The sequence below is a fragment of the Peromyscus californicus genome, unplaced genomic scaffold, assembly GCF_007827085.1.
Source record: "Peromyscus californicus insignis strain IS unplaced genomic scaffold, ASM782708v3 Scaffold_13__1_contigs__length_99412109, whole genome shotgun sequence".
NCBI lineage: Eukaryota > Metazoa > Chordata > Mammalia > Rodentia > Cricetidae > Peromyscus > Peromyscus californicus.
In genome coordinates, this window is record NW_026294424.1 from 29646690 (window position 1) to 29671045 (window position 24356).

A 24356-nucleotide genomic window follows, 5' to 3' on the forward strand; every position below is an offset into this window, starting at 1 on the left:
CATCCAGCCTTTGCCTCTGTCTACCTGGTCTTCTTTTCTTTCTCCTCACCCCCTTCCAGTGCTTCTAAGAAACTGGATTGTCCAAGCCCATCCTCATCCAAGTACAGACAGGCTAATTTCTTATTTCTAATTATCAAACTAACTTGGGAGTAAAGAGAGAAATGCAAAAGAGGGACTTGTGGTAGCAGCAATAAGGCTTATTTAAGACAGAACACAAAGTTTTGGCTGGGCAAAGTAATACATAACCAACAGGCAACCTTGATTTCACTTTTGTGAGAACATGGGCCTGCCCCTAAAAGACAGCAGTCACTTGTAGAAGGCCAAACCCCACAGCCAGAGACCAGGCCACACCTCCCTGCAGCAACAACCCCCATTTATGGTCCTAACCAGGACCTAGCTCCTCCAGGCGCTCAAGATTCTTCAGAGACTGTCTCTCTCTCTCTCTCTCTCTCTCTCTCTCTCTCTCTCTCTCTCTCTCTCTCTCTCTCTCTCTCCTCCTCCTCCCTCCCTTCCCCTCCTTTCTTCTCCCCCTCACTCTGAAGTTACTTATTGTCATAGCCTCCTTTTTCTTGATCGACTGTGGTTTTGGAGGCCATTATTGCGCTCTTCCTTTAGCATATACTGAACAACTTCGTTTAAGGCCAAGGCTGCCACTTAAAACTGTAGCATCTCGCCGCCTTCTCTCTCTCCCTCCTTCCCTTCCTTCTGTTTAAGTGCATGTCTGTGTATACATGCCCTGGGAGGTCAGAGGTAAGGGGGCTGGAGCACCGGATCTGGAGTTAAAGGCAGTTGTGACCTGCCTGGTTTGGATGCTGGAAATCAACTCCAGTCTTCCACAAGAACAATATGTGCTCTTAACTGCTAAGCCATCTCTCCAGCACAAATAAAGTGTCATGGTCTTCTTATTTTATTTTTTGAGACATGGTCTCACTATAAAGCCCTAGCCGGCCTTTACCTCAAGAGATTCAGCTGCCTTTGCCTCCAAAAATGCTGGGATTAAAGATCTGAAACAGCACTGAATGTTTACCTGAGAACGTTTAAGAGCCTTGGTTAGCGAACTCCACAGGTGTCTCTTTCAATCTTACTGCTCACAAACCTACTAGCATTAGACTTCATCCGTGAGAGTTTCACTCTCGTCTACTTTCAACTTGTAACGCCCGTTCCATGTCTGCAGCTCTCCTCTTTACTCGGTGTTCCATTGAAACGCCACGACTAGTTTTTATTCTACGTTCCACCAGCTAAAACTGTGTCTTAACATGTTCTGTTTTCCCCTTGAAACCTTCTCTTGGGTTGTGGAAACTGAAAGAAAGCTGCCGCCTGCCGCGTTCGAGGAAGAAAATCCTATCAGAAACAATGTCTCCTACTCAGTGCACTCCTGCTAATTACATAGTAACCACCGAACGCTTTTATTGGACAAATATTCAAATTCTTTGCAAAATTCGTTCTATTACATAGAGTTTTCATTGTGCCTAGCATCTTCACTTCTCTTGATTAGTGGCTAAGTGAAATGTAAGACTTCAAAAAAATGACTCCTATTGGAATTCCCTTTCTGTCTGTGAAATAAAAAGAAGGTTTGGAGGCCAGCAAGATGGCTTGGCAGTTAAAGACACTTGACAAAAAGCTGAAAACCGGAGTTCTATCCCTGCAGCACACTTGGAAGGAGGGAATGACTCCCAGCTGTACTGCCCAAGCGTACACCCAAAGGACTCTGATGAAAGAATGCAATCACGTCAATCACAGAAAAGCAGACTGACTGGAGGTTGTAACCCTAAGCAAAATAACTCAAACTCAAAAAGAGAACACCCCATGTTTTGTCAGGTTTGAATGCGTGTGTGACACGGAAGGAGAAGCAAGGCAGCCTGAGCGGAAGAAGAAACACTGGGGGTGTGACACAGCACATTGCACACGTGATGAATGGCTTCTGCAGCCCATCACTATGTTCTCAAAGTGAGTATGTTATATATCAATAAAGACAAAAAACTTGTTTACAGACCAGTTTAATATTTATATTCTGCATAAAACAGATCAACTACCAAGTGAACAAAGCAAAGTTATTACCAATATATGAAAGATTGAAGTAGCGTATTAAATATGGATAGTCACATGCATTTCAGCTATCTATTTTCTAGAACAGGAAACCGTGGTGGTTTAGGAGCCTAGACTTCAGTGGCTGGGAGATGGTTCACAGCACTCCCTGCTCTTGTAGCGAATCTGACTTCAGAGTCCAATACCCACATATCCAGGGTGCTAACAACTGATTCTAACTCTAGATTCAGGGGACCCTCTTCTGACCTTCCCAAACATTTGCACCCAGAGACCTAGGCATAAACATAATTAAAAATAAAATGAGGATTTTAGACATGTATCATAAATTTAGAAAGCAAGAATTACTCATGTGGGCTTTCAGTGCTGCTAAGATTAAAATTCTTTTGTTACTTCAAAATTATCAAATAACAGTCAAATAAATAAAGCTAGACATCACTAACACCTCATAAACTGGATACTGGGGGATGCCTGTAATTCCAGTATTCAGAAGGCAGGAAGAATAGAAGTTGAAGGTCAACTTTGGTTTCAGAGAAAGTTCAAGGCTAGCCTGATACACACATGAGACCCTGTCGCAAAAAAGTAAGTCAACAATTACTAAGCTGGATGTGGTGGCACACGCCTCGGAGACAAGTCCATGGGAGGCTGAGGCAAAGGAACTTCAAGGACAATCTACACAGCTGCAGGTCAGGCTGGGCTACATAGCAAAGCACAAGTACAGACTGGCTCCAGAACGTGCAAACACACACACAGCAACAAACCAGGTACAAAGGAACTTAAACCGAGAAGAGCGACTTCAACTCTACAAAGCCCAAGCAACAACAACTCAGTGCAAGACAAGAGGATCCAAGCAAGGAAGAACTAGCCACACAAAAGGGCTAACAGGGCTGCTTCTGCTGAGGACAGCAGAATGATCTGGAACCTTGGAAGCTTCAAACTATCTTAACCTATCAACGGTCTCCAATCCAATTCCAGAGATGCCACCTTTTCCCGAGAAACACCCTTTCACTTGAGAGACCTGACTTCTTTCAAAGAAGACATCAGCTACCTGCTCATCACTAGTCCTTAAAAGAAGAATTACTAAGGCTTCATTTCTTTCTTTTGGTTCTCAGATACCAAGTCCTCAGCCCATCTCAATCCTGTTCTCCATTCCTGACACCCAACGTTTCTGAAATAGCTATTTGGTGTTACCAAGGTTTTCTCTTAGAGCACTTTATTTATGTGCCAAGAGAAACACATTGCACACACCATCTGTCTGTTTTCTTTTCTATGGGTCCTTCTTCCCCACCTAGCCAGGTCAGTCACTGCCCCATCCCCCTTGAGTGCACAACCTGTACACCACCTTCCTTCAAACTACTGTGCTACCCAGGGTTCCACTACAGACAACCAAAGCAAATGAGTTAGCTGACAGACCACAGGCTTTGGGCTTTTGAGACACAGTTTCATTACATATTCTAGGCTGGCCTCCAACTCATGACGATCCTCCTCCCTCAGCTTCCAAATGCTGGAATCACAGATGTATGCCACCATACCAAGGCCCTAAGCATTGATTCTTAACAATAGAAGACAAAAGGGAAGGAAAGGGAGAGAGGGTGGAGTGGAAAGAGAGAAAGGTGGAGGGACTGCATTAAACTTTAAAACTTTTATAAACCACACTATGGAACTGCACTATCAACTCAAGTACTGCTGCCCTAAATATCAGGAAGCTACAAAGCAAATGTTAAACTCCTGGCCCCAGAACAGTGCAAAAACACAACTGCACAAAAAACACCAGAATCCTACAGGAAAAACAGAACAAGCCCAGGTCATTTTACCTTCCAAACCTTGCATAACTGTGTCTATGGCAGAAATTAAGTGACACTGAGAACTCTGGCTGCCAAAGAATCTGATATGTACTAAATACCAGAGCATGGTCTAAATCATGCTAACTGATGTTGATAACGTACACTAAAACCTCATTTTCCATACTAACGGACCTACTATAAATGGAAAACAGTGTAACAGGTATGGTGCTTATGAAAGGGATTATTTAAAACAAAACAAAACAAAAACCATCAGCGCCAAAAGCAACTGGGGGGATGAAGTTGTTCAGACACAAGAGAAATTACAATCTGAAGATTAGGGGGAGCAGGTGCATAAACAGTAAGGCAGATAGGACCAAAGTAATGGAACCCTAATGTATAGGAACAGTATGACCAGGCTGGAGAGATGTCTCAGAGGTTGAGACACTGACTGTTCTTCCAGAGGTCCTGAGTTCAATTCCCAGCAACTACATGGTGGCTCACAACCATCTATAATGAAATCTGATGCCCTCTTCTGTCGTGCAGGTGTACAAGCAGGCAGAATACTGTATACATAATAAATAAATAAATCCTTAAAAAAAAAAAAAGAAAAAGGTAGTCTTAAAAAAAGAAAAAGAGGGCTGGAGAGATGGCTCAGCGGTTAAGAGCACTGGCTGTTCTTCCAGAGGTCATGAATTCAATTCCCAGCAACCACATGGTGGCTCACAACCATCTGTAATGAGATCTGGCGCCCTCTTCTGGCATGCAGGCAGAACACTGTATACATAATAAATAAATCTTTTAAAAAAAAAAAAAAAAAAAAGAAAAAAGAAAAAGAAGCCGGGTGGTGGTGGCGCACGCCTTTAATCCCAGCACTCGGGAGGCAGAGGCAGGCGGATCTCTGTGAGTTCGAGGCCAGCCTGGGCTACCAAGTGAGTCCCAGGAAAGGCGCAAAGCTGCACAGAGAAACCCTGTCTCGAAAAACCAAAAAGAAAAAGAAACAGTATGACCAAGCCCCTGAGTCACATGGCTTTTATTCCTAAATCTTACATTATCAATGAAATAGACAGTAAGGAAAATAAGTGTTATTCTACATACCAAATATTTTTGAAGATTTAATCTCTAACCCCCACGGACTAACAGCAATTACAATACACTGAGAAAGAAACCGTGGCGGTCAACTCTCAAGTATCTTAAAGGCCATCAACATAAACTGAGCCTCCACAGAGCGGTCTGTTCTTGGGTCACCACCAGCACTGTGGCCAGACAGAAGTGACCTAAGTGTTTTCAAAACCCTTGCTACAACATATTGTTCGAGTAAACCAATTCCTAGTCTAAATTAACACCCAGCCCTTCATCTAACATGAATATAAAATTGGGCTGGCAAAAGGGCTCAGAGGGTATAGGGGCTTGAGGAGACCTGAGCTCAACCCCTGGAACTCACATAAAGACAGGAGAGAACTGCCCCCAGAGTTGTCTTCTAACTTCCACACATGCACACCATTTACTCATGCACACAACAATAAAACTGACTAAAATAGCCAGGCATGACATGGCAGTTTGAATAGGAATAGCCCTACAGGCTTACAGATTTGAATGCTTGGTCACTGTGAGGAACACATTTGAAAGGATAAGGAGGTATGACCTTGCTGGACAAAGTGTTTCACTGGGTGATGGGCTTTGAGGTTTCAGAAACCTACGCCAGGCCCAGAGGCTCTTTCTTCCTGCTGACTGTAGATCTGGATCAGAACACTCAGCTACTAATCCAGCAACAAGCCTGCCTGCATGTCTCCACGCTCCCCACCATGCTAACGGACCTAAACCTCTGAAACTGTAAGCCACAATTAATTTGTTTTTATAGGAGTTGCCATGGTCATGGTGTCTCTCCACAGCAACAGAACACTAAGAAGTTGGTACCAGGGAGTGGGGTATTGCTGTTGACAGGCCTGACCATGCTGCTTGTTGGCAGAATGTGGACTTTGGGACTTTGGATTAGGAAACCAGCTGAACACGTTAAACTGGTCTTAACGAGCCATCCTAGTAGGCGCACGGAAGACAGTGCCAAGGGCGACTTGAACTGTGAGGGTCCAGCTCAAGAAGTTCTAGAGGGGAAGAATATGACCAGCCTAGAGACCATTCTTGTGATTATTTTGGCCAAGAATGGCTGCCTTCTGCCCTTGTCTGAAAAAAAAAAAAAAAACAATCTACCTGAGGTTAAATTGAAGAGTTTTGGATTACTGCTATTAGAGGAGGAGGTTTCTAGATAGCCTAGTATTGACTCTATCATATGGTTATTAGTGTTCACTCTTATGCAGCTCTACAGTGAAGAGTAAGCTGAGCAAGGAGAAATACAAAATGTAGTTTGAGGGGAAAAAAGAGCACCAGGAAGTGTAACGAAGCTCAGTACAGATCTCAAGGAGATTAAAAAGTTTAAGCCAGGCGGTGGTGGCGCACGCCTTTAATCCCAGCACTCGGGAGGCAGAGCCAGGCGGATCTCTGTGAGTTCGAGGCCAGCCTGGGCTACCAAGTGAGTTCCAGGAAAGGCGCAAAGCTACACAGAGAAACCCTGTCTTGAAAAACCAAAAAAAAAAAAAAAAAAAAGTTTAAAGAAAAGCCTGATACAAAATGTAATGAAGGGATAATAAACCTGTCCCATGAATAAATGAATGAATGAATGTATAGGGCTATACAGGAGAACCTGCTCCATTAATTAAACAAACAAATAGTAAATAGGGTTACACAGTGAGGACTGTCCCACAAACAAACAAACAATTAATTAAGTAGGGCTACATAGCGAGAACCTATCTCATTCATAAATAAATAAGTAAATAAATTTAAGGCTGCACAGTGACAGCGTGCTGAATAAATAAGCAAATAAATAAATGGGTAAGGCCACATTGTGAGAGCCTGTCTAGATGATTGATTGATAGATAGATAGATAGATAGATAGATAGATAGATAGATAGATAGATAGATACATACATACATACATACACACACACACAGACAGGGCTGCACAGTGAGAACCTATCTCATAAATGAATGAATGAATGAATGAATGAATGAATGAATGAATGAGGGGCTGGCAAAAATTGCTTAGCAGGTAAAGGTGCATGCTGCCACACCTGATAACATACCTCCAGTTGGATCCTTTGGACCAGTATGGTGCAAAGAGAAAAACCAAACCCCCCAAGTTGCCCTTTGATCTCCATATGACACTGTGGCACACACATACCTTCCACCCCACCCACACATGTCGAAATAAGTAAAATACAATTAAAAATTTTTAAAAAGTCTCAAACTTTTAAGAAACATTTACAGTATCTGAAGAAGCCTTTGACAACTGCCTTTCATTCAGTTACCCACCCCACTTCATCCGGATCTAAAAAAACTGCAAAATACCAACTGAACACATCTGTTTCTCCTTCCTGAAGGTACAGAAGGATCTACTTTCCAGTCCATGTGATAGCTAACTGGGCCAGGTGACAAGTGCTAGCCCACAAAATACCAGCTTTCCTGTTCTTGCAATTCTATTTCCCAAAGAATTTTGGGAGTACTGGGTACAGCTATTAACATTACAAAACAAAGGAGTCCAGATCTTTCCATTAACAAACAGAAAAAAAAAAACAGAACAACAAAAAAAAAAAAAAAAACAAAACATGGTAACAAATTCACTTTGAAACTGCAAAGAATCCTCTGTGAACTTAAGTCATAGAGATTTGGGGGTTTATAACATGTAATTACAACATTGTGCAGATATTAATCATAAAATTTGTATTTTTTTAAAAATTCCCTACTCTGGTAACGAAACGAATATCTGATCCATGTGTTCTCCATTTTAAATGTGGGCTACATTTGATACAAAATCAATAAGTAAGCATCATAGAGATGTAAAACACACACACACACACACACACACACACACACACACACACACACACAGATTTATAAGAAAAACAAATGGTTGTTGCAATTATATTCAACTTACAGTGTGAGCACATTTCCAACGGGTAACTCGCCTCATTTCCCTGAGGGAGGAAGAAAGAATCAATTAGTTATGAGACACAGTAAAATGTCTTTGGAATATTAAACAACTTTTGTTATGTGACAAAACAGGTAAATGAGCCATAAATTTATGTTTGGAATTATAAACTATACTTTTTAACTGATAAGAAAATATAGTGAGCAATATGGTAGACAAAGAGTTAAGTTATCATTAAGACTTATGCAAGCATTTGATTAAAATACAGTTCAAGTATCTTTAATACTATAAACACACTACACACAAAATCCACGTTAGAGACTACCAATGCACTCATTTGTCTTGCTGGATAAACTAAGTTTATTTTGTTTCTTTTTCTGAGAAACTGTTCCAAGGCCCAGACCACCTTGACTCCCTATGTAGGTAAGGATGACGTTGAACTCCTGAATCTCCTGCCTCAACCCCCAAGTACTGAGATTACAGGCCTGTGCCAACAGATCAGGATAATGAACTTATTTTGATAAAAAGCTCAGAGTGAGCCGGGCGGTGGTGGCGCACGCCTTTAATCCCAGCACTCGGGAGGCAGAGCCAGGCGGATCTCTGTGAGTTCGAGGCCAGCCTGAGCTACCAAGTGAGTTCCAGGAAAGGCGCAAAGCTACACAGAGAAACCCTGTCTCGAAAAACCAAAAAAAAAAAACCTAATCTAACTGAACATGGTTCTATGGTAAAGGTTTTAACAGTCTATCATGGCTCTATCATAATCTGAATTATTCTATAATGTTTTCTTAGAATATAAGTGTTTATGTATTCTATTAATATGGAATCTATTACTAGGATTCATATAATAGGATTATAAACAAACTAAGGAAAAAGTTTAATCAGGAAGAGGTTAAGCATAATAACAGGGACAATAATTCCCAACTTCTTTTTACTGCAGATTTTCAATGAATCATAAGAACAGCACAAACTGAATTTGACCAGTACCTGTAAACTATGTTGGTTGCTAGACCACAAGGAATGACCCACATTATCCATTCCCCTCCTCCCTGCTAAATGTCTTTAAAGTGACCTTAGGAGATGAAATTTTCAAAATTGCTTGCTGATCTAGTCTAACATAATCACATTTACCTTTGTAAAAATGTGTATGTATGGTGTGTTGCCTCCAAGTATGCCTGTGTTCCATTTGCAAGCCTGGTACCCTTGGAGGCCCAAAGAGGACATAGGTTCCCCAGGGTCTGGAGTCACAGATGGTTAACTGCCATGTGGGTGTGAAGTCCTGTGGAGAAGCAGTCAGAGCCCCTAACCACTGAGCCTCTCTCCAGCCCTCACATACCTTCTTATCAGTCATACAAAGAGACGACATTATTCTAGGTCTTCCTCCTAGGGAATGTATCAGTGCACTTCAACCTCCTCAGTAGCAAATGCCTGCTTTCTTCACCATGTTCTTTAGTGCAGGATACAGAACATACTTACATATTCTAATCCCATAAATAGGCTTTCATAGATAGGAAGTCAAATGATGATTACCAACCACTATGGATGAACTTTCAACCATCCATTCACAAATGGTTCTTTCCTCTGTGTCAGCCTTTAACCTGTCCAGGAACGTCTGAGACTTCAACATTAAAGAAACTCAAAAGGGGGGTATGGGGATGTGGTCTATATCCAAAATGGTGTTTTACAAAGCAACCAGTATACTGCAGGCAGTCACTGCACGAGACTTAAGTGTCAGGATTTAAGAATACAATTCAAACGTATAAGCTACACATCGAGTATTATCAGATGCAGCAAAGGGTTTTTTTTATATAAGAAAGCCTTCACACAGATACAATCTGCTGGCCCTCCCATGTGATGTGTCCTAACAATGACATTGCTCTTCAAAGGAAATCTTAAAGGCCTAAAATCCTTCAGATGCCTCAAATGTATTAATTGAAAATTTAATTACCTTTAAACTAGAACTAAGTGAAGACATTTTCAAAGTAGAATAATGAGCTAATAGACCTAAGAAACACTCTAGAAGTTAATGGAAAATAATTATGGATGGAAAGGGGGCACTCTAACATTTACTAGATGAAAAAAGTGAAGTAACATTTATGTTGCTGGATCCTTGCTAAGAGACTTCACATTCATATTCTCATTTATTCTCCAAGTTATCCTTCAAGTCATCAGGGTAATAAGGTTAAGCAGCGAGCACACAAAGACAGAAACAAAATTTGAACTAATTTGGTGATAAAAAAAAAAAACTGTAATACCAATACTCCTTGGTTTGTTGCACAAAATATAAAGGGAAGGAACACTTTCAAATTAATTTCACAAAACCAGTACCATCCCCAAACCAAAGCCAAATAAAGAGAACAAAAACAGAAAACCACAAATCCATTTCCCTGAAGAACAGCAATGCAAAGATTCTCAACAAAATATTTACAAAATAAATTCAGGAATACATCAAAATGATCCTACATCATGACCAAGTAGATTTCATCCCTGAAATTCAAGGTTGGTTCAACATAGGCAATCAATAAATGTAATACAATCTATAAAGTTAGAACAGTTATCACACAGTCATCACAACGGATGCAGAAAAGGCACTGGACAAAGTTTAACCAACTTTCATGATGAAAGTCCTGGAGACATGAGGAATAGATGGATATACCTCAAAATAATAAAGGCTCTACTACACAACAAGCCAATGGCCAATACTGTATTGAATGGAGGAGAACAAAAAGATTTCCTTGGATACCGGGAACAGAGACACCCACTCACCTCTCTTACTCAATGAAGTGCCCCAAACCTTAACCATAGCAACAAGGAAGAGAAAGATACAAAGGGGATAAAAATAAAACACAAGAAACCAAACTGTCCCTATTCATAGATGAAGTAATTCTGTTAAAAGACCCTATAGATCCAACAAAAACTGTCAGAATAAACACTTTCAGTAAAGTCGCAGAACGCAAAATCAATGTATAAAAGTCAGCCGCCTTCAAATATACAAACAATAAACTCATAGAGAAAGAAATTAGGAAAAATATCTCATTCATAATAGCTTACCCCAGAATAAAGTACCTAGGGATAAACCTAACCAAGTGAAAGACCTCTACAAGGAAAGCTTCAATACAATGAAAAAGAAAACCAAGACAACACACTAGACAACAGACAGGACTGCCGTGCTCCTTGATTGACAGAATCAATATTGTAAAATGACCATATGGCCAAAAGCAATCCAGTCACAATGCAATGCCCATCAAAATGCCAATGTCATTCTTCAGAGAACTAGAAAAAAAAAAAAAAAAACACAATCCGAGAACTCATATGGACAGCCAAAACAACTCTAAGAGAAACAGCACAGCTGGGGGTGTCTTAATACCTGATCTCAAAGGAGACAAGAGTTACAGTCACTAACAAATAGCCTGATACTGGCATAAACACAGACAGAAGAATTCTAGATCAAAGCTACGGCTACCTAATTTTTGAGAAAGGCTCAAAAACATGTAGTGGAAAAGAGATTCTTCAACAAATGGTGCTGGAAACTGAGTATCCCGACAGAAGAATGAAGTTAGGTAGGATCTTTTGCCCACTCAGTGTGGATGGAAAGCCTTATCCTAATACCTGGAATGCTGACATGGCTGGTAGAACACACAGGGAATGCCCTTCAAAATACAGGCTTAGGCAAGAACTCCCCAAGAGTCTAGGAACTAGCTCCGAGAATTAGCAGAAGGGACTCCATGAAAGTCAAGTTTCTGACAGCTAAGGAAGCTAACAGCAGAACAGACAACCACAGGACAGGAGAAGAGAATCAGTAACCACACTCCAGGCAGACAGCTAATACCCAGAATTTAAAAAGAACCACAAAAACTAAACACCAAATCATCAATGGACTAATTAAAAGACACACACCCCCTCAAAAAAACACAAAACCCCCACAAGTGACCAGTACATATTTTTTAAATTGTTCAACATCCCTACTCATCTGGGAAATGCAAACTAAAATTACTTTGGGGATGCTACCTCACCCCATTAACAACGGCTTGCATCAAGAAATCTAACAACAAATGTCGACAAGGAGGTGAGGAAAGAACCCTTAATCACAGCTGGTAGAGGGCGAGCCAGTACATTGTTAAGGAGGTCAGTATGAAGGCAGCTCAAAAAAATTAAAAACAGAACTATCCTATGACCCAGAAAACCATTCCTCAGCATATCCCCAAAGGTATCCCTCCACTATCACAGATACTTGTGCATTCATGCTAGAAGAGACCATCACAGATGAATGGACAATGAAAGTGTGACATACATCTTTTCATCTATTTGTACATTTATTTATATTTATATATTTAATATATTATATTGAAATAAGGTCATAGTATTCTCAGGAAAATGGATGGGTCAGAAAAGTATAATTAATACTAACCAAGGCACCTTAAGTTCAGAATAACAGTGGCATGTTATCTCTCATATGCAGATTCCTAGTCTGTAAGTATATATGAATGTGGGGGTAAGGTCTAAAAGAACTAGAAAAAAGACCAAGAGAGTGTAAAATTAGGTGAAGAGAAGCCTTGGGTGGCAGGGTAGAATAAAGGGATACATGAGATATATAAAAAGAGGAAAAAGGATTGGGAAGGGTGGATATGGGAGGGGTGAAGGGTAACAGAAGTGGGGGAGGCGAAGGAGAAGGAAAAATCACTAAAACAGTTGCAAAGTGCCATAATGATATTTAAGACTTGGTATGCTATTTTAATAGAAATCTCAGCTTTGTTCCAATACATCACAAAAAAAGCTTATACACATTATACAAGAGAAACATAGAAGCTATTTTCCCACCTGAGAAAATACCCAAGGGGCTAAGCTGGAGTAGCAATGCTGAGTTTCTAACACAACAGTCATAATCACACAAGGGTGACAGCAGACAGCAAGAGCCAGGTGAGGGGGGCGGACAAGGGAAGTGAAGGAAACGTAAAATACCATGACATGAAGCTGTACTAACACCTTCCTGTACATAGGTTACAATACTAACTTGGTACTAGAGTCTAATTTTAGGTAAAACATACATAATAAAACCCCCAATCAAAATTTCATAGGCATGACATCCTCAATTATTGCAATTGAAAAAATGGTCTCTAAGAGAAGAAATAATAAAGTCCTAGCAGAAGGCCAGGTGGTGAGAAACCACACTGACTAATGGCCACAGAACTGAAATGCCCAAAGAACACTAAGCTCGGGCAGCCATTATAATCATAATCATGTAACAGCTGAAGGTAGGGTACTGTAGGCTAGGGACTTAAAGTTTGAACGAAAAACTTGTGATATCCAGAAGGCAGATAACAAAAGGCATTAGAAGAAATAAAGGAAAGTGCTCTCCAACAGAAAGAAATGACTTTGTAGGAGACTGAAGAGTAATTTATTAGCCAACAAACTATGGCCCAAGCCAAGTCAGGTCTACCACCAGCTTTTTTTTTTTTTTTTTCTGTTTTTTTTTTTTCGAGACAGAGTTTCTCTGTGTAGCTTTGCACCTTTCCTGGATCTCGCTCTGTAGACCAGGCTGGCCTCGAACTCACAAAGATCCACCTGCCTCTGCCTCCCAAGTGCTGGGATTAAAGGCGTGCGCCACCACCGCCCGGCACCACCAGCTTTTTATTCATACAATATGAATGAGAGGAAAGGGAGGAAGCCCTCACCAGTAATATAAAAAGTGACCCATCCAATGTAACAACATTGTTCAACAATAAAAAGAAATACACTGATTCTTTTTTTGGATTTCTTAGATGGTCTTGATGAAGTTGGCCTCAAATCCACAAACCTGCCCAGCCTCCTAAGTACTTAGATTACTGACATGCACCATCATGCCCAGCTATCATACTGATTCATGGAATACCGACTCACCATAAGAACACTTTGCTAAGAACAGAAGGATAACATATATAAAATGGAATTCGTAGGCCACATAGTGATTCTATGTTTAGCATTTGACGGGCCGTTTCCCAAACAACTATAACATTTACACTCCCACCATCAACTTGTCACATGCCTGCCATACTGATCTTTTTGTTTTTGTCTCTAGTATTTTAATGATGATGCTGCCCACATGGGAATGGACGGCTACACGCCAGAGAAGGCCGAAACAGTGAGACACCGAAAGCCAGACAGTTTTCACTATTATAAGCTCACTAGTTATCAGCGAGCTTCGTTCAGAACATCAAGTACAGTATTAAAGAGGCAGCTGTCAGTTCTTTCAGGCCTAGCCTTTGGTGACAGAAAGCAAGCCAGGGCCAGGTTACAAGAACTGAACCTTCAGAACAAGGAACTTGTGTACAAGAGCCAGGGAAAACAGAGAGACCTAAGGCAAAGGCCTACTTTGAGACAGTAGCAAAGACGGTGGAGGAAATCATTGTCCTCACTTCAGTCAGTGTCTGAGGTAGTAATGGTCCTCTCCTGGCAGGCAGAGCTTAGGAAACATGGTTTATGCATTCAAAAAGTGGTGAACTGTTAAACCGCCCCTCAATGCTGGCTCTGAGTTTCTTATTCTGTGAAACAATACATTCTTTATTGTTTAAGCCACCTTGACACTTGTAACCAAATATACTCAACAGATACATTTTCTACTTTAATAATCACTGTATCGTGCAGACACAGGGCTGCACAGAGAGATAAAAATGAGATTATGTGGACTGAAGAGATGCATCAGTGGGTAAAAAGCTCTTGCTGCCCCAGTGTGAGGCTAATACCCACATACCTGGTGGGCATGACAATCACCCTGTAATCCCAGTGCTTGGACAGTAGAGACAGGGGATCCCTTAGCAAGCTGGCTAGCTAGACCAGGCCAATAGGTAAGCTCTATGTTCAACTGAGAGATGCTAGGCCTGGATATCTAAGGTGGCGAGCAATCCAGGCAAGCATGCACTGTCCACCTCTGGCCTCCACATGTGTGCGCGCGCACGCACACACCCTCTAAATCATCAAGTGGACATCTTACAGCTACAAAGGGAGGAAAAAACAAAAACAAAAAAACAAGATCAAGGCTCTGTATCATTTGTACATTACAGAATATCACCTGAAACTCAGTGAAGCTATGTAACAGAATGAAGTGTTTCATCAACGTTTAAGATTTCTTGACTTTAGGGCTGGAGAGATGGCTCAGAGGTTAAGAGCACTGGCTGCTCTTCCTAAAGGTCTTGAGTTCAATTCCCAGCAACCACATGGTAGCTCACAACCATCTATCATGAGATCTGGTGCCCTCTTCTGGCCTGCAGGGATACATGCAGACAGAGCACCGTATATATAATTAATAAATAAATCTTAAAAAAAAAAAAAAAGATTTCTTGACTTTATACACTCCATGAGTAATGTGACTAGAATCAATGTAACAAAATCCACAAATTCCTACATATAAAGTTCAAACTGGGCAAGCAGAAACATGACCTTATGACAGCCCTACGGCAGCACTTGGGACGTTGTACCAAGACTCCTTCATCCCAGGCATCTGACCCCTCTTATGCTATGAACATCTCTAGCACTGTCTTTTTTTGACTTCCCATCTTTGTGCTTGGCAATGCTTGCTGTATGTAGTAAATGAATATTAAATGTTTGCTCACAATGAAATCAAAAGTTTAGAATTACACTCTCAGTTCATCAATTGTTTCTAGACTATTCAAAAAAAGTAAAATTAGTTTAAAAGGAATCACTATTCATATTTTGAGCTTCTTAAAAGCTGAAAAAATGTACTATTTATAAATAAAAATAACACTCTTACTCATAACTTTCTATTTAAATATGTAATAATCTTTAAGCAGAACACTTCTCTAACTTTCAGAATCAACGATACTTTTCTCTGGGGCACACTTTCCCAGTGTGCCTAATACACACCTTGAAGGCTCTGTAATTGTCTGGGGGAATGGAGTAGTTTTTCACAAAATGCCACTGGCACAGAATTTATCAAACAAAGAGAAAGGCAAACCAGACAGGGAAAAGGATTAGAAACAAGGGCTGGAGAGATGGCTCAGCAGCAGCTAAGAGCATCTGGTTGCTCTTCCAGAGGTCCCCGAGTTCAATTCCCAGCAACCACATGGTGGCTCACAACCATCTGTAATGAGATCTGGTGCCCTCTTCTGGCCTGAAGGCAAACATGCAGACAGAACACTATACATATTAATTAATCAATTAATTAATTAATTAATAAAATTAGAAATGAAGCACCAAAAACTGAAAAGGTAGGAGGTATTTGAGGAACAGCCTGACTTGGGTAAAGAATCAGAACAGCAAGAAACTGCGGGTCAGGGCATATAACCATGCAAAGAAGTTTAAAGTTTAGATCTAGAAGAGGCAGCAGTAACTTTTCATTGAAGACAGAGAGACATCAGACTTTCTTTCCAGAACACAACTATTGGCAATATGGTAAGTGGAGCAAAGAAACTAGGGTAAACACTTAAAAGCACTACATTGGCCTCAGAAATAGCACACACGAGGGGACTGTGACAGTGCCAATGGATAAAAGATTGAAGAAGCATCTAACAGATCTAAATTATAGGATATGTTGTTATTATAACACATTTATACTTCTCACCCCCCCCCCCCAAAAAAATCTAAAGCCTTCATGTTCTTAAAACTATACATTAGAAATAACATAGTCTACTTTTAACCCCAGCACTCGGGAGGCAGAGGCAGGCGGATCTCTGAGTTCAAGGCCAGCCTGGTCTATAGAGCGAGATCCAGGACAACGAGGGATACACAGAGAAACCCACTCTCAAAAAACAGGAAGGAAGGGAGGGAGGGAGGGAGGGAGGGAGGGAGGGACATGGTCTAGCTGAGGATGTAGTTCAGTCAGAGTGCTTGCCTGGCATGTATAGTGCTCGGTTTAGTATCCAGCACCTGGGGAGGAAGGAGTAGACTTGGCTTAAGCAAAGTAGACTTTGGTGCAGACCCTCAAAGTCTTTGATTCTATAGCTAAAGTACTAAAAACACGAAAATCCTAAACATAGTTACCATTGTCTGGATAATGAATTCCATAGCTTTGTTAAGGTCCAGATGATTAACTGGAGGGTGAGGACTCTCGGAAGCTATGGAAGCCAGGAGTAGATGTGCAATGTCTATGGAGTCTATGGAGTCTTCTGACACAGATAAGTGACTGAACTGAGTCACAGGCAGGAACGCAGACTTAAATGAATAGTATACTGTGCTGTTCTGTACTGGACACTATCAGTCTTTGGAGTTTGTTGTTTTCTGGATTCAGCTGCCACTACTTGGTGGGGGAAAAAAAGATTAACTTCTGTATTGACAATGTCACTCAATTCCTTGTCTACAGACAGTACTAAGCCAATCTGTTCCAGAAATCAGTACTGTGTGAACTGAACATGAGTGACTTGCTGAATAGCTTAGAATGCAGTGAAGTAGAGAAAAAAGCATGACTAGACCACTTCCACTTAATAAGAAAAAACAGAAAATAGCTATGGAGTCTTTATGTTAATCTCTCCTTACATGGGACTTTAAAATGGGAAGTGATATAGAGGAGGAGAGGCTTGAAACAAAGGCAAACGATGGTCAGAGTGGTAGGACACCAGAAGAACTAGTCACAGAAGCCATGAGAGAATAGAACTCCTGAGTTCCCAGGAAGGCGCAACAGTATAAAGAGGAATGAACAGCCAAATCTATGAAATGACTCCCTCCTGGATTTCCAGACACTGTACTGACTCAGCTGGAAGTGGTGCTTTTCCTCTTTAGATAAAGTCTAACCTGCTTGTGACATTTATTCAGGATCACAATGCTTAAAAAAAAAAAGCCAGAGCCAGAATCCAAATAAGACGAATAAGCATTCTAGACCAGCATTACCTAAGAAAAACTTCTGTAATGTAGAACATAATACTATGGGGTTTAAATGTCCCTCCTAACCTGGCTGAAACTGTCACTGCAATATTATAAAGGACCTTAAAAAGACATTAGGCCGGGCGGTGGTGGCGCACGCCTTTAATCCCAGCACTCGGGAGGCAGAGGCAGGAGGATCTCTGTGAGTTCGAGGCCAGCCTGGTCTCTAAAGCGAGTTCCAGGAAAGGCGCAAAGCTACACAGAGAAACCCTGTCTCGAAAAAAGAAAAAAAAAAAGATATTAGATGAGAAGTCTGCCTTCATGAATGGATTAACCCCATTACTGTAGGTGAATGCTCAGCAGAGAGCTGGAGGGAAAGCCTAGAACTCCTCAGTGATGAAGTGGTCCTAATCACAGTGCTGGTGGAAACATGCAAAGTTAGGCTGGGGAGACGGTTCAATTGTGCACACTGACAGACCCAAGTTCAGTTCCCAGCAACAACAGACGGCTCACAGCCCAGCCCCAGGGGAACTGAGGCCCTCTTCTGGTCTTATAAACAAAGCCATTCTGGTCAAGTCTGGAACACAAACAAAAAGGTACTAGAAACAAACCAGAGGCAACAGCTACCTTCGTTACAAGGAACACCTAACTGTTCTAGGATTTCATGGAATTTGGACAGAACTGAAATGCAACAAACTAGCATGTGGAAGAAATACTGGAGCCACAAAGCTTAAAATGGGGATACCTGTTCTGTAGGCCCTACCACTGTTTTAAAAGAGTGGAACTCAATTTCATAGGTTCAGAGAGGAATTTAACTTGCCTTGGGATGACTGATGTGCTCAATCTCACTTATACCTGATTCAATGAGACTCCAGATTTGGACTTCTGAGTTGATGCTAACCAGATAAGGCTTCTAGGACTAGAAGGGTGAGTCTGAGGGGAGGGGAGCAGAATGTTAGGGCACAGACGTCCTCTCCAGAAGGCTCTTGTGTTGAACCTTAACCATCAAATTAGTATGTCAGCATTTTAAGGTACAGTCTGTGAGAATCCTGAGAGCAGGATCGCTGCACTGGGGCTGGCGGCTCTAGAGGAGGAAGAGGTCCCAGCCTGCACACTCTCACTCCCTCCAGTGATGCCGTCTACCACACGGACACAAGATGGGTAGCAGGCTTTTCGTCATGAACCACTCAGCCTCACTAAGACACACATCAGTAGCCACACTGGGCTCCTGAGCTCCCTTAACCCAGTGCTGCACTCAGGGACTGGAATCAGGTCTAAAATACTACCCGGAATTAGACTTCACAGAAAGGCAGTGGGTTGAAAAGCTAAAAAGTGAGGATAAATGAAATAAGCAGCAGAAAAAGAGGTAAAGGCAGAAGAGCAGTCAGCCAGAGGCACAGCAAACATACACCAGTGTCCCTGATAAACTCCCGGGAGCTGGAGATGAAATTTTATTGCTATGATAAAAGAAAAATTATACGCACACATAAAATTTACATATCCCCTCTCGCCCTTTATTTTTCATCAAACCTTCTCCCCTTGAGAAGGTCTCTCTACATAGCCCCTCTGACCTAGAACTCACTATGTAGAGCAAGCTAGCCTTGAACTCAGAGATCTGCCTGCCTCTGCCTCCTGAGCACTGGGATTAAAGGTGTGTGCCACTGTGCCCAGCTTCTAATCTTTACTAGTGATTGTGTTATCAAAAGAAAAACATATACCCTCCCGAGCAGCTCTAAGCAGTTAGGGTGGATGGGGAAGAGGAAGTCATATTCCTCAGTACTGCAGCCACTGATAGGTGACTATGGTCATGTAACTATCCCCCATATGCTTATGCAGGCAACCCTAATTCAATGTAATGGAAGGAAAGAGAAGGATGGAGGCTTGTTATAATGAGGGGGCTTGGTGGAGGGAGAAGGCAGTATGGGAACATAATGGCGGAGTATAAAAGTAACTTATGTATGCAGCTGAAAGAATAAATAAAAGCAGCAGCCATGTACTATTTCACACTCTGGCCTACAGAACTTAGAATCCTGCAACACAGTAATAGAAACATTACCAAATGATAACACTAGAGATAAAAAGGCATCTGGGCAAACTACATTTCTTGAGGACAGGTCTAAATCCCAAGCACACAGCTAAACCCCAAAAGGCACGCAAACGTGTGCTTGGATTTGACAGACATATCACCTCCTCAGTCACCGAAGCAGGATTCACCAGTACCCAGGCCATCTCTTCTGCCTAAATGCATACACATCTAGTCCTGCCTTTCCTTTTGCACTATTACTGTATTCTTTCAGGTCCTTACTTACCTATGCTGTCTAGTTTTATGACAATTTGATAAAGCTGGCGTCATCTGAAGGAAGGGAGTCTCAATTGAGAAGATGCCTCCACAGGACGGGGCTGTATGCAAGCAAGCCTACAGTCGTTTTCTCAATTACTGATAGATGTATGTAGGAGGTGAGTACTGTGACTCCTGGGCTGGTGGTCCCGGGTGCTGTACGAAAGCAAGCTCAGCAAGCCATGAGGAGCAAGCTGGTAAGCAGCACCCCTCCACCGCCTCTCTATCAGCTCCTGCCCTGACTTTCTTCATCGATGAATAGTGAAGTGGAAGAATAAGCCTCCCCAAGTTGATTTTTGTCATAGTGTTTCATCGCAGCTGTAGTAACCCTAAGACACTTCTCAAATGAATTACTCCGATCACCTTCATGTCATTTTATACTTACTACTTATTGTGGCTGCATGAAGTGTCTTTGCAACACCTGTTCACCTATTTCACTCATCTTAGCCAGTTCTCGTCCCCGTCCTCCCAAAGTGCCTCCCTTCCAACTTCCATGCCATGCATAGACATTTCAACCAGTGGATCTCAACCTGTGGGTCAAGACCCCCTTTGGGCCAAATGACCCTTTCACAGGGGTCACATATCAAGTATTAACATTATGACTCGTAACAGTAGTAAAATTAATTATGAAGCAGCAATGAAATAATTGTACGGCTGGAGGTCACCACAACATGAAGAACCGCATTAAAGGGTCCCCACAATAGGAAGGTTGAGAACCACTGATTTTAACCTTTATTCCATGGATGAAACATACTTGTCTAAGACTAGCTGTCAGTTCTACATGACAAGCTCCAATTCTACCCACGTCCCCGCAAATAACACAATTCTGTTCTCCTTTATGGCTGAGTAAAACTTCATATGCCACATCTCTGTTCCCAATTCAGCTGCTGATGAGCACACAGGCAGGCACCATCCTGACCGCTGTGAAAAACGTTGCAGTAAACATACCTAAGAATCTCTAAAACATGCTGCCTTAGATTCTGGCACATATACACTCAACAGTAGTGTAGTTAAATCATATGGTAGTTCTATCACACACACACACACACACACACACACACACACACACACACACACACACACGCACACGCACACGCACACGCACACGCACACGCACAGGAGCTGACTCTCTCCTTCCACAGGAATGAACTCAGATGTCAGGCTCGAATTTTCAGAGGGCACACACCTTTACTCACTGGGCATTTCTTCTTTCTTTTTTGGTTTTTCAAGACAGGGTTTCTCCGTGAAGCAGTCCTGGCTGTACTGGAACTCACTCTGTAGACTAAGCTGGCCTTGAACTCAGAGATCCACATGCCTGTGCCTCTGAGTGCTGGGATTAAAGGCATGTGCCACCACTGCTTGGCCCACTGGGCATTTCTTACTTGGTAAAAGTAGCTCTACTTTTAACTTTCCTGAACAACCTCCATACTGACTTCCACAGTGACTGCTCCAGATTTATGTAAGTATTTCTTAATTAATTCCCACATCTAGATTTACCTATTAAAATAACAAACAACTACAAAGTAATCTCTCTTAAAAATGTCATTCTAGGGCTGGATAGATGGTTCAGAGGTTAAGAGCATTAGTTGTTCTTTCAGAGGACCTGGGTTCAATTTCCAGCAACCACATGTCAGCTCACAACTGTCTATAACTGCAGTTCCAGAGGACCTGAAACCCCCAAACAGACATATGTGCAAGCAAAATATCAATGCACATAAAATAAAAAAATATAGTTTAAATGCTTATAAACAGTGGTTTAAAATGTATTTAAGGAAATGATATGCAAGTACCTCTAAATACCTAATATTAATTTTTCTCACATTTCTCTTCCACCTCTAACTCTCTACAGCCATGCTCAACACCGATGTTTCTCAACTTTCCATGGAGTTAACCGACTGATAAACTGTACATAAGTTGAAAGTATCATAAATCTCAAAAGCACATTTAACAATCTAATCTATTGAACACTGTGACCCAGCCTGGCCTGCCTACAGTCAAGCAAAAACCACAAAGCCCATTTTATAATAAAGTGAATGTCTAGTATAATTTGTTGAATACTATATATGGAGTGAAACAAACAACTGTTACAGTTTAATGTATGCTTTAAATATGGTATCTACTGAACATATCATCCTCCTAAAAATTAAAAAATCCTAAGAGAAACCCATGTTAGGGTCCCTCTGTACTTTCCACTTCTGAACGTGTTTCTATGACAGTGAACATAGCTTCTTCCTATGTGGAGTGCCCCTCCGCCATGACTTGTGACTCCCACCCCAATCTGAGTTCCTCGTTCCCCCACTCACTCTCACAGCATCCTAAGTGAAGTCTGCTGAAAGCACACACCATACTCCATAATCACTGCCAGCTCACCCACTCTGACTTTGCTTAGAGATAATAATCACATCTTCAACGTTTACATTGTTAGTGCTAAGTAGATTATCAGACCCGATTATCATTTAGATAAGTAACAGTCTCTAAGCAGTGGCTCTTACATTTTAGCATCACTTCATGATCACCTGAAGATCTACAAAAACTGAAGGGCTTGGCTCCTCACCAGACTGTCCTAGGACACACCAAATTTCCAGATGACAGTGACCCTGCTGGTCTCGGAACCACGTCTGAGAATCACTATCGAAATACTTACTCTCTTCCCACCTTCAGGCTACGGAACATCTTCTTCATCTCCTAGGTGTTCTCACATCTCCCTTCTGCAGGCCTAGTAATCTTTTTAGACCTAGCACAATCCTCTACTTCACAAAGCTTTCTCTAATTTCCAATTCACTGTGTTCTTTGCTCAATTTCTCCCAGGCTTTGTTTATATTATTCACACCATATATCACGTTATTTCACAACCACTGACATTTGTCTTATGTTTACTTACACGAGGCAAGGAAAGTTACTTTAATATCTTCTACAACAGAGAACAGACAGTAAGCAGTGACCAACAGAGTCCACAAATATTCGTTGTTATGAATGAATCCCTGTTGCTTTACCCAGCCTGAGGTCCTCAGTCAGCCTTGCTTAATTCTCCTAGCCCAACCTGACATATTCATCCTGCTTTGCTGTCTGTAATAGATTATTTCCTTCTTCCATATTGCTCATCCCTCTCAGTACTGACTGATGCTTTTAAGTTTCTCATCCACTATTGGACATACTGAGATGGGACACTGTCTCCTACAAACTTAGATTAATTTTAACTCTACTGGCAATAAAATAGGTGTACACACACACACATACACACACACACACACACACACGTACACGCAAGTTCGTGAAAATGGAAATTTTAAATAAAAAGCTAAAAATGACTAAGAAATAAATCTCTTTGAAATTTAAAATAGTCTTAAAACTTAAGGCAATGCAGCCGGACAGTCTTTAATCCCAGCTCTTAAAGCTAGCCTGTTCTACAAAGTGAGTTCCAGGACAGCAAGGACTAAACAGAGAAACCCTGTTTTGAAAAACCAAAATAAAAAAAAAGACAATGCATACACACACACACACACACACACACACACACACACACACACACACACACACACAATCTATCTTCACAACAAAATCCACAGCACCGATTTTGATTATTTGTGGTAGGAGTTGTGCTGCCAGTCCAAAGACAACTTTCAGGTATCAGTTCTCTCATACCATGTGGGTGTGAAATCAAACTCAGGTCTTTAAGCTTGGGGGGAAAGCACCTATACCCACTGGGATGTCTCAACAGCCCAAATCCAAAGATACAAACAACCTGAATTGAGGAAAAATTCTGAGCTGCTCTATACTCACAGATCTTAGAATACACCTAACCTACATCATTCTCAATGCTTAATTGTTTTCAATGCAAATAGAGTGAAGGCAGGGACAGACTACGAGTAGTGGATTAGGTGGGGTTAGCTATAGCCCCACTGCCTGGAACTTGCCGGGTAGACCAGTCTAGCCTCAAACTAACGGCAGCCAGCCTCTGGCTCCCAAGTACTGGGCTTAAAGGCCTGTGCCACCATGCCAGGCTGAAATTAACTGCTTTTAAAGCAGCAAAACACTTGTCAGAAATGAGCCTTAAGAGGACTGGGGAACAGTCAATAAGCTGCTTAGCACACAAGCCTGGGTTCTGATCTCTGCGGCACTCACATAAAAAGCCAGGTGGGGTCGAACACACCTGTACTGCCAGGGCTGGGGACGCAGAGACAGGAGTCCCTAGAGTTCACTAGCCAGCACAGGTCAATCAGGGAGTTCCAGGGTCAGTGAGGGAGCCTGTCTCCAAACAATAAGGTGGTGAGCACCTGAGGAAGGTTCCCAAAATCCACCCCTGGCCTCCACAAGCACGCGAGCGGGCACACGTGCAGACACATGTGCACACAAACATACACACACACAAAATTCTGTAAGAAATTCAAACCCTTTTGCTTTCTAATTTTAAAATTAGTCAGTTTCA

At 41.7% G+C, this 24356-nt stretch overlaps 1 protein-coding gene across 1 annotated transcript in view; it reads right to left on the bottom strand.

Moving 5' to 3' along the window:
* Window positions 1–24356, bottom strand: part of Ppp3r1 (protein phosphatase 3 regulatory subunit B, alpha) — a 39987-nt gene that overhangs the window by 12915 nt on the left and 2716 nt on the right. The window contains exon 2 of the mRNA XM_052734777.1: window positions 7813–7852. Within this exon, the coding sequence (XP_052590737.1) occupies window positions 7813–7852 (40 nt within the window). The remainder of the gene's footprint in view (window positions 1–7812; window positions 7853–24356) is intronic.